The sequence below is a fragment of the Archocentrus centrarchus genome, chromosome 15 (genome assembly GCF_007364275.1).
Source record: "Archocentrus centrarchus isolate MPI-CPG fArcCen1 chromosome 15, fArcCen1, whole genome shotgun sequence".
Lineage (NCBI taxonomy): Eukaryota > Metazoa > Chordata > Actinopteri > Cichliformes > Cichlidae > Archocentrus > Archocentrus centrarchus.
In genome coordinates, this window is record NC_044360.1 from 21,291,451 (window position 1) to 21,303,009 (window position 11,559).

The window sequence follows — 11,559 nt, forward strand, 5'->3', positions numbered from 1 at the left end:
TTGCTTTCAGAGAGCACTGCCCTCACTCCGGCAGGACCCCAAAAACCAGCTTCTGTGTTTTCTTTTCTTTTCTTTCTTTTTTTTTATGAATATTTTAAGGAGTCAGTTTTAGATAGACTTGTGACAGATGTCTTTGTGTTTTTAGGACCACTCCACTACGTTTTTTATTTACTTTACAGGTTAAAACTTTGCCCACAGAGCAGAACTACATCTTAAATTGTGATTTGATAGATTAAACTAGACAACAGTGCATACAGAGATGGTTTCACCAGCTTAAATATCTAGATGCTGAGTATTTGTTCAGAAAATGTATTCAGTACATCACAGTATAACCAAAGTATAATCAAAGCTCTCCACACGTGTAAATGAAAAACTGCAGTTGCTAAGTTTGGTAGTAAAATTTAAACATTATGGGTTAATTGAAATATACTCAAAATTATTGGCCCGTGTAAGCAGTAATGATGTGTGAATTCACTGAGAGTTGCTGCTAGATTAATATAAATCACTTTGCGTAGTGAGTACTTTCACCTTTAATACTTCAAGTTCAGTTTGTTCATTTATTTTGAACACACACGTTTGTCATTCTGTGGGCTAAGACGCCTTTCAATAAAGGAAAGAATCTGAACGCTCCTGCCGCGGTGGGTTTCAGGTTATTTAACAGATGGACCAAATCAGTTTTGTGGTGAAAAATCCCAGAAGTTCCAGCAGAGAAATGTGTGAATTTTAGAGCAAAGAGTATATAAATCATTGATTTTCTTGGCTGTGATGCAACACTTTACACATGCTGTGAAAGCCAGAGGTACTGTAGCTCTTCATCTTCATACCTGAGTAGAAAGCAAAAAGTAGGTGATGACACTGACTTGGAAAAAGTAAACCAATATAAATCCAGTTGTCCAAATACCAATGTAGTTGAAGACATGAAGAGACGTGCAGAACATGCAGGAGACAGGCCTCCTGTGTATTGTCGTCCGCATTGATGAACTGCTCCAGTAGATGCTTGAGCTGACACTAAAGCAGGGTAAACAGTCCCGGTGATGTTTAATGGCCCTGCCATTTGCGAGAACTCCAGCATGTGTGTGTGTTGCTGACAGAGAAAGAGTAGAGAACTGAAAATATGTCCGAGTGGTCTGCTCTCTTTCAAGGGCTGCCAGGTGGGTGATGGGTAAACAGGCTGACTTTCTCAATCCTGCCCAGCCCCACGGGACAGGCGGTGTTTGCACAGCAGCACGGAGGAATACAGGAAATAGAGGAAATTCCATCATTGGCAGTTGTGCCGGGGTCCTTGTCCCCAGTTTACCGGGGTCGCCATAAAATGCGGTCCTGCTTATTTAAGCTGATTTAATGAAGCTGGAAGGCACGACCGCACCCTGAGCTGTGAGTAAGAACTGCTGAATAAGGGGTAATGGGATGATACCGTGGATGGATGTCTACACTTAAATGTGTCAGCACAGAAAACCCTCGCACCTCTTTCCTTTATCATATTTGGAAACATGTAATAAACATAGATTTAAACTGGACAACAGCCCGTGCATGCAGATGCTTTGTGTGACTTACCCAAAGCCTCTTTTCCAGGAGCATTAGGCTGTCTCTTTTTTTAGATTTATAATTGTGAAGTATCTCTGCCCTCTTTCATTCTCCCAGCACATGAGCTCAGCTGACAGCCTCGCAGTGAACTCTCGCTAAAGGAATTCTTACTCCTCATAAGGGTCAAGGCCCGAGTGTTTATACAGCGCAGCCGGTGAAGCTCTATGTTGTTTAGACAAGCTTCCAAACACGCAGCCTGGGGGTTGTCCAATTACCCACCCGCTAAGATGTGTGTGCCATCTCTGCTTTGAGCATTCTTTGTTTAACCTAATCTAGAGCTTCAGTAAGACACATGAGTCAGTTTGTTTATATTTTTTAATAATCATCTTTGACTATAGCACAGATACTGGCAGGTATGCCCACCAGTCACCATTGTTTTACCATCTAAAGTTGCTGCTGATCTTTTTGTCCTTTATCAGATCCAGTTGTTCTGTCTCACAGACTGCGTCTTGTCTGCTGGTTCTTCCTCGCTGTGTGTCACCCACTCTGTCTCCAGTCAGTCTGTCTTTATCACATCCACTTATTCTTTCTATCTTTCTTTTTGCAGGAAGAGAAGGGTATTTCCTGTGAACTTGTCGAATTGGACTTCCTCCGATGCAGAGTGGGATTTCCTTTCATGAGAGCACAGACTAAGGTAGCGCAAACTAAGGCAGAACGAACTGCACAAAACTGCAAGCAGCAGTCATGTTATTTTAGAGGTGCTTTAACCTCCTCTGTAACTGGCCTCCTGCTGACCACGTTGTTGAATGAGGAATATTTCAGTGTCTGACAAACAGACACTCTTCATCACATGGAATCTTTTCATGGTTGAGAATATCATCAGTGACACCCCGTATCATTCTTGTTTTTGTCTTTACAGTATCATTTTGCAGTGATTTTTGACACCACCCAGCTCTCTGGGGAAAATGACACATTACAGTTCTTAGTTCAAGCAAAAAGGTAAGAGGCTCGAATGTTACTGCATACCCAGAGATTCCTGCAAATCTAAATACTGATTCACACAAATAATTGTGCCCATACAGTAAGTCAAATATTCGGTTTCATGGATACTTGTTTCTTTTAGCGCCAATCCTGAGCACAAACTTTCCGACAACTTTCTGGATATCTCCATCCCTCTGATTCACGAGACCGACACCACTATAACTGGGTAAGAACAAGACAAATATGAACGCCATAACAGTGTAGTCACTGTTTTGCAAATGTAAAGCTATCTCAGAGTCTTGCTCTAGTTGCCCATCAGTTGGCTCTCAGGAAGAGAGGGAGTGCTTGTCAGTATGGAGGATATCCACTTGAAAAACCTTATCTCCAAATGCTTCACCATAGCTCTGCTTCACAGAGGAGGGAGAGTGAGAGAGAGAGATGTAAAACAGCCTAAATCTGCCTGAACTCTGATATCTGATAAAGCTGCTGTCTTTAATGTGAAGGGAGGCTTTAGAGCAAAGCTGGACAAATATCTCTGCTGATAAAGGAAACGCTTCTGTCAAGCTCAACGCGACTTAAAGCAGAAATTTTTGTGGAACTTTTCAGAATATCGTTTTTGTTGTCATTTAAACACATTTTTATGTTAATCAATCATCTTCCATCCCCTTCCTGGACTGCAGTGTGATTACGCCAACTTCCTTTGTGTATGGAAACTCCGTTGATGACTCGCGCTTTGTCCAATTAGAAGACATGGAGTGCAACTTTCAACCTCTCAATCTCACCTTCCAGGTACTACTCAAAGAGAGTGGATACAAAAATATGCATTTAAAATGTTTCTTTATATATTTACATATTTCTTCTTTCTGTGTGATGCATTTCCAGGCTATAAATAAGGGGCCCAGCAGGTTGCCTGGCTCTACTGTGGACATCAGGATTCCCAACCGGCTGGCTGGCAGCGGAGCCGAGATGTTCCACATCATTGAAACACAGGTGGATGCCAACAGCAGTCCATCTACATGATTCCTCCAGGCCAAATGGTTATTTATTAGTTTACTCACCTGCAGGAAGCCACATTTTTAGCTCATTTATCCAGCAAACGCCTGTCAGTTTTATTTGTTTTGCTTCTTGCGGCACAGCTGCTTGTATCCACTTCAGTGGATGCATTTATGTACCAAAATCTGCTAAACCGGTGGGCAGTTTGCTTAGTGTGGGGCACCACAGAACCAAAAATGTTGCTGCTGAAGCTGGCCGTCCATTTTGTTTCACAATATTTTGCATTTTGACAAAGAAACGCAATACTCCCACCAGGTTTAAATATTTTCTTAACCCTCGCATTGCTCCTTTCATAGAGGTAGACCATGGGGGTGCTCAAACTGTTAATTATATTTACTGTGAATGAGCAGACAGGGTTGACTGTATCCCACCCTCCTAGAGTCATCTGGAATCACTTTCAGGGGATCAGACGGCTTGCACGAAATGGGAGTGGAACACCTGCAGGGGCTGGCTACTGCTCCGTACCATCCCTAGCCTGGACCCACATATCATAAAAGTTGTTAAGACTGCGTCTAGTCTGTGGCACACTGGACAGTAGCACAGTTATGTTTTATAGTCAGGTATTCCTACATTTTACACAGATCTAAATTTTCTTGTAATATATGAAAGTTTCACACTGTTACTCCACATGTTGCAGTTTTCCCAGCCTGTTATCTGCCGGGAGATTTCACCAGGTTAAAGTTCAGTGTAGCAGCAAAGAGTATTCAAGCCAGCAAATGCAGCAAAAACATAGGACATCAGAAAACTGCAATAAAAGCTCAAACATGCTGGGTGGTACTGTGGCAGAGCAGACAGTGAGGAGATTTCCATCTCTAGAGCATCAGGTCCAGCTGAGGAGAGGGGAAAGGGGAAGTGCTCCCTGGGGGCTGGGCAGTAAACCAGACACCTCTAAATCACTCAATATGGAGAAAAAAGTCTGGGAGGGGTTCCCGCTTATTCTTGGTGAGAACTTCCTCTGAGCCCTGGAGACTCCTAACAATAGCGAGATAGGGCCATTTTAGGTGACAAAAGTGCGTACGTCAACATTTTCGATGTCACACCAAAATCTGTTTTCAGCATAAATTTGACAAAACACGTTCTTTCTTCTGCACTCATGTCACACATCCCTGTTTTAAATAACTGTGTTTCAGGTGGCCAGTGGTCGAGGAAACTGCACGCCTCATAGGAACCCAACACCATGCACCATCCCCCAGGACAAAGAGAGCATCTTTCACTCCATATTTGCCTTCTTCACCAAATCAGGACGGAAAGTCTTGGTAAATATACAGCCCTCATGTTGCACTTTGACATTTCAGAGGTCATTGAGAGTTGCCCCCTGTGAGGATTCTTGTTTTTATTTTCTTTTAGTCAGTGTAACATCTGTTTTCTTTCTCACTTCTTTTCAAATGCACCCGGTCTTCTTTTAAACAGGACTGTGATCGGCCTGGAAGAGCATGTATGACCATCTCCTGCAGTCTGGGTCCACAGTTAAAAGAAGAAGCTTTGGGCATAGATATAAAACTTTTACTCAACACTGAAATCCTAAAGACGGTGAGGCTCAAGTCGCAAAGGCAATAAATTAATTCACGGGTTACTGTGATTTTTAAAGCAGTCTGTAATTTACAATCTCTCCACCCACAGGATTCTTCCTCTGTGATCCAGTTTGTCACAAGGGGCAATGTACAAGTAAATGACAGGACGGTGGAAGTGCCAGATGGCCTGCCAGAGGACATTTCCGTGAGTATATCATGAGTTTACTATCAAATTGTGGCAATCTCGATGATGCATATCTAAAAACCTCTAAATTAATCCAAAATTTGGCGAAAATGGGGCGGCTGTGGCTCAAGAGCAGGTCATGTACCAGTTAGAAGGTTGGTGCATCAATTCCTCAGCTACTTGAGTCTAAATGTCGAATAACAAGATACTGAATCCAGAGTTGCCCCTGATGCATCCAACTGAGTGTGTGCATGAATGTAAGACAAAGTACTTGGGTATAGAAAAAAGAGCTTATATGACTGGGTGAATGAAGCTTGTAGTAAAAAAAAAAGGCTTTGAGTGCTCAGTTAAAATAGAAAAGTGCTTTATAAGTACAGTCCATTTACCATCTCCAAACTCTCTTGAGTGAATTTCAGTGAACTGCTTGTGTCTTTGTCTGTGTTGCCTCAGTCTGGATTAGCCTCGACGCATTTCATCTTGACAAAAGTGACACGCAGGACGAAGCTGCTGCTACTAATAATTCATTCATTTTCCTGACTGAACCCTCCCAAAGGGATTAATAAAGTTTAACGTAATCTAATCTAAAGTTGCTGTGTCTCGCTCAAAGGTGTTACATATATAGGTCAGATGCTGATTGGAGCTTTGGCCTTTCCATTTTAGGTGAAGGATTTTATGCTTTGCTTGCAAAAATATATCAAGAAACATATTTATGTTCATCTTTAGAATCACAGTCCACTGTGCTGCAATTAAACATTCCTTGAATTGCTGATGTGCTCCAGATCAGTTGCAACAGCTGGGCACTATGGGTTTAATGTGTGGTGGCACTCCTATTAGCTGTTTTCGGGGGTCCTCAGCTGTGCACAAGGACAGACCCTCCCCCCATTGTTGTGTGCCGAGTGATCAAATGGCCTGGCAGATCAGTTTTGCTGATTACGTTTAGCGCCCAGCATGCTTTCAGTGGAATCCTGGAAAAGATTACAGCACTGATTGGGTTGCAGGCCTGCTGACCCTGACTTCCAGTTGTGCTCGTAAAATTCATACATGCTATGGATCTGTCCATGCCATGCTGCTCTTTCAGCACTTTGCGGGTGTGCTCAATCCAGAGAAATATACTCTGCTGAGTTTTACTGAACATTTTTACCACATTTTACTGAACACTTTACCCTTTTCCCTCAGGATCCCAGCTAACTACAGAACACACTGCAAATATAATTTGTGGTCCCAGGCTGTGCAGTTCGCAGCAAGCTTTCTGGTTGTCAGCAGAACAACAAGCTTGACTTTTTTTATCATCCGTGAAATGAAAACAGATCCAGATAAAGCCACATGTTTTCACTAAGAATGCACATTTAAGGCTGCTAAAGTATGCAAGTGTGCAAGTTACAAATTTAGAAATGCAGGGCAGAGTTAAAGGAACTTCACATTAAGTGATTGCAAAAGTTAAATTGGGAAACTCAGTGTCAGAGAGCAATGACCAGTCGAGGTTTTTGTGCACGCAAATGCCTCGGCATGCTTAACAACAGTTACATTCCAGAGCTTGGGGTGACGGGGATGTGTTAATGTGAGAAACTATTCAACAGAGAGATTATTCTTCACTTGTCCGCTTTGTTTCGTCCTGGCTCACAGTTGGCGTCTCGTGCCACATTTGTGTTTAAAGCCCGTGCAGCCCTGGACGTTGAAGCAGCGGTGTCCCTCAGTCACTGACTGTGAGGGAACACACAGTATTTGTCTTTGTTTAAGAACATTAGTAAATAAATAAGCCCATTGATTTTATGATTGGGCAGTATGTTGTTTTCCATTTAAGGCCCGAGTGCTGATATTACAGCAGGCTTTGCTGTGATGCAGATCAATGCTGTATTTCACTCAGTCCAAACACTGTTAATACAGTGCAAATTATCCAATCAAAGTCATTTTGTTGCAAAAGGCTCAGAGGTATTTAATAGCTTCAAATTAATTTTCTTGCAACTTAGAAATGTGGCCTTTTAACTGTAATGGTAATTCGAATAAAAACAAAACAAAACATCAGCACCAGAGCTAGAAAGTGATTTAAAATAAGTACAGTAAGTTTACTCATTTACAGTATATACAAAATTTGTCACTCAGTGCCACTTAACGTCTTTTTTGTACTTAAGCCAGAGTACACTGGTTTAAGTAAGCTGAGTTTGATGTCAGTGACAGATTATCCAGCTGGTCAGCGTTCACTCATGTCATGGGAAAGAGTTCAAATAGCACTAAATCAGTGTGGAACCGGGCTAAGAGTTGCCAAGCCTCCCTGAATAGCAATAACTCAGAATCAGCCAGTCTAAAAGCATGACACAAAACTCAAAAAGGGAGTAGATGATGCATTGTTTTTATCTGCTCTCATAAGATAAATACTTGCTGATGTTTAACGTTACCATTATATATCATATTCACTATCTTGGTTTAGCTTGTTAGCATGCAAATAATGCTTACAGGAGGGTATGAATTTTTCAGCTTTGCTTACATCATGGGTTCATCAGATCTTCAATCTATGTTATGACACTCCATCTTATGGTTGTCAAAATAATTCAGTCTGGAACAGAGGCCTGACTAACCAGCTTATCCTGAGATGTCCAAAAATAATCACTTATGACTGCAAATATGTTTGAGAGTGTGAGCCGTTAGAATTTTATAAACTTGTTCATAATGTTTGTTCCATATGGACCAAAGGTCACCCCACGAGTCTGTCCTTTCCTGCTTGTGTTTAAAACTACAGTAGGGTCTGTCAGTTCAGTATGAATTCTGTTTTAATGGTGGCTTCCTGATTTATGATACTGTATAGAATTACACTTGGAATCTAAATTAAGTTTGATTTGTGTTTCCTGTTTGTATAACTGATATCTGTGTCCTAAAAAATCCTTCCGTACCAGTTTCCTGTTATTTGAGTCTTTTTTTTTTTTTTGCTTTAATGAGTGTAGCTCATTTGAATCAAGCCATGCATTCTGACAACAGCCAAAACACACTGAAATCAGATGTGTCTCCGTTGCTGTTTTGCACCAGATTGCATCGTTAGCAGAACATGACTTAATGTGTTTTTTTGTGTGTGTGTGTGTGTGTGTGTGTGTGTGTGTGTGTGTGTGTGTGTGTGTGTGTGTGTGTGTGTGTGTGTGTGTGTGTGTGTGTGTGTGTGTGTGTGTGTGTTGTATTTCACTGTGACTCACTGCAATGTTGTTGTATTTCAGCTGGTGTTTGAGGCTCTCCACAGTCAGGAGCCAAGGGGTTACGTAGTTGGCTGGATCATTGCCATCAGTTTGTTGGTGGGAATCCTCATCTTTTTGCTGTTAGCTGTGCTGCTCTGGAAGGTAAACCAACTCGTGAACACAGACTGTGGCTTTTCAGCTTACGGCACTGGTCACCACACTCCACTTAAATGGCAGCACGGTATCTGGTTGTACAGAAACAGGTGGCGATTAGGGAAAGAAGCAGGAGTGAAAGCTTGTTTGTCCAGTCTGTGATTTGTCCATGAAAAGGACAAATCACAGACTGGACAATAATTCACACCATACCACCTTTAGAAATATCTAAAGGGGGACATATCAATTACACTGCTAGTCCAGAGGCCCTTTTGCCACAAAACACAATGTCTTTTTCACTTTTTCATCTTCCACCGGGAATACCACAACTAAGCCTCGAAATGTTGGTCCTCGGATACTCCCCCGTCCCGATCCCCAGTTCCTCGGATCCTGCCAAAATAAACCCCACTTACAAGAGCGGCACATGTTCTGTATTGCTCTTTTCAGGAAATGCCTGAGGAGAGCACTGGTCTGTATCAATAAACTTTAGCAGCCAAATACAGATAAATGAATGGAGTCGTAGTGAGAGAGGCAGCAAGGCAGTGTGGCTGCTTTGATTAGATACACACCAAGACTCTACTGGTCTTTCCACTTTGTTATATCTCCTACACACCACACTCGGTAAATGCATGTTATAGCTCAATGAAATTTAAATGGGTAGTAACTATTACATTCCTAAAGAAACAATGTATTTCAATAAGGCAAATGCTTGAGTTGTGTCTAGCCTTGGTGGTGGTTTCATGTGGTTTTACTTACATTACTGCTGGCCATATTTCAGTCCATTATATTTGAAATAAATTGCTCACCTCATAGATCCATTATTTTCCATCTGTTTCACTGTGGGAGAAATATTAACTTGCACATTTTTCAAACTTAGATATACAATCCATCACGGTGAACTCAAGGTCTGAGTTGTTAGCTTAACAAAAATTATGTAATTTCTGTAAAAGTGCTGCTGAAAGAAGCTGTTTTAAATAAACTCTCCAACTGGCCACACATCCACTGACACTCCTGAGAGTTAGCCGGTGAATTGCATTCCTATTACATATTATGTCAAGAAGATAAACAAGACAATGGTGTTGCGTAAGTGCTGATTTTCTAGCATGAAAAATGTTGCTGCAGTTTGTCTCCATCTCAGTCTCATGTGTCTGAGCTTGTCCTGCTATAGCCAGTACAGACTTTGTTTTTAGGGTGAGACTGTTATTGATACTGCAAAAATAAATGCAAAAATAACTAGCAAGTGTTTTTTTTTTTCCTAAAGATCCCTAAAAAATAATATAGCCAGAACTTTAAAACAAACAAACAAAAAAAGCAATATGTGAGGAAATGTTTTTGTTCATTTTCTGAAGCTCCAGCCAAACAGCTTGTTAGCTTTATAGCAAGTACAGTTTTATAATTTTTTTTTAAGGGTGAAACTGTTAATGATACTGAAAAAGAAATGCAAAATAGCTAGCAAGTCTTTTGTTTTATTTTGTTTTCTTTTAAAGATCCCTAAAACATAATAATAATCAAGATATAACTGTTACTACTTAAAGAGTAAAATTCTACTTTCTGAAAACATTAGGCTCTGGCTCATGCACACTATGGTTGCGACTCCTATACAGCTTGTAGCCTGGCATAGGAACTACATCATTTTCAATGTCTCTTGTAGTTCCATGTAAACGGTGATCAATTTTAAAATGTCTGAACCCATTAATTTTTGAAAACAAAAACAAAATAATTATACAGTTTCCACTGAATCGTTCTCGTGTAAACGGGGCCTTAAAACGAGAGGAAACAGCTAGCCTGACAGTCAGCATGTTGAAAGCCCCTTTAACACTTTTCTGTTTATTTCATACAAAAACTGAAATGTAAAAATTTCTCAAATGCAGGATTATTTCTTCCACAGGAAAACACGGTACCTTGCAGTCTACAACAATCTACAAATATAAGCTAACCCCTTTAACAGGTCAAAGTGGTAGCAAACTATTTACAGTACAAACTCGAGAGTGTTATCTTCCCATCAAAATATCTACTCCGAGAGCAACTGAGGGTATCAGATATGACAAAAATATCATAATTGAGACATATTTGCCCGTACCAAAGCTAATATGGGGTGATAAAATCAGCTAGTGGTTGAACTCTAGGTCACAGCTATGAATTACATATGTCATGTTTTGCTTGAAAAATGACAATCTCTGGAGAGGAAAGGTATACCCTTAAAAAGTTCTGGTATGTTTCTGAAAATGTTCTGCGGTAATATAAAGTGAATGTGATTTGTAGTTACCAACTGAAATGCATAATTATTCTTTTTTTCACTTCTGAAGTCAGATATGACCACAGATGCACTTCATTAAGTCAGATTCTTGCTTCTTCTCACTCATTGACAGATGGGATTCTTCCGTCGACGCTACAGGGAGATCATTGAGGCCGAAAAGAACAGAAAGGACAGTGATGAAAGCTGGGACTGGATGGAAAAGGACCACTGAGACTTGCGGCAGGAGTCCCAGAGGAGCCAGTGAGATTAGGGATTCGGCTGAGAAAGATCCAATAGCACAGGGTCTCTCAGGCCGGCCCCCCCAGTGGCATTGGGCCTTTCAGTCTTCCATATGTGGAAGAAAAGAATATTCTCCATATTTTTTGGAGACTTAATATTTTGGGGGGGGGGGGGGGGGGGGGGGGGGGGGGGGGGGGGGGGGGTCAGGAAACAGGCTTCTGAGGTGACAAGGTGGCTTGCCAGCGGACACTTGCTGTGGAATTCAGCTAATCTCAAAGGAGGTATCACCCAGCCAGCGGAGCAGAGCTGTTGATGGAGACTCACATCCGTACAGGGATGTGGAGACGGCATGAATACTGGTGGACAAGAAAACCCTCAGGGCTGTGTTACATAGCAAATTTATTTTTATACATATACTTTAAGCCATATTGTATAAAACTGATCTTTGAAAAGAGTTGGGGTTTTGAAGGCCATTATAAACATACTGAATCTATGGTATGTTTTCTTAAAAGCACTGAT

The 11,559-nt window shown here is 41.2% G+C and overlaps 1 protein-coding gene across 1 annotated transcript in view; it reads left to right on the plus strand.

The window, feature by feature from the left end:
• Positions 1–11,196, plus strand: part of itga9 (integrin, alpha 9) — a 47,440-nt gene extending 36,244 nt beyond the window's left edge. Inside the window, exons 19-28 of the mRNA XM_030748799.1 lie at positions 2,132–2,218; positions 2,444–2,523; positions 2,648–2,731; positions 3,186–3,294; positions 3,388–3,495; positions 4,689–4,814; positions 4,969–5,088; positions 5,179–5,274; positions 8,454–8,573; positions 10,934–11,196. Coding sequence (XP_030604659.1) covers positions 2,132–2,218; positions 2,444–2,523; positions 2,648–2,731; positions 3,186–3,294; positions 3,388–3,495; positions 4,689–4,814; positions 4,969–5,088; positions 5,179–5,274; positions 8,454–8,573; positions 10,934–11,032 — 1,029 coding nt within the window. The 3' untranslated portion in view covers positions 11,033–11,196. The remainder of the gene's footprint in view (positions 1–2,131; positions 2,219–2,443; positions 2,524–2,647; positions 2,732–3,185; positions 3,295–3,387; positions 3,496–4,688; positions 4,815–4,968; positions 5,089–5,178; positions 5,275–8,453; positions 8,574–10,933) is intronic.
• The last annotated feature ends 363 nt before the right edge of the window (positions 11,197–11,559 follow it).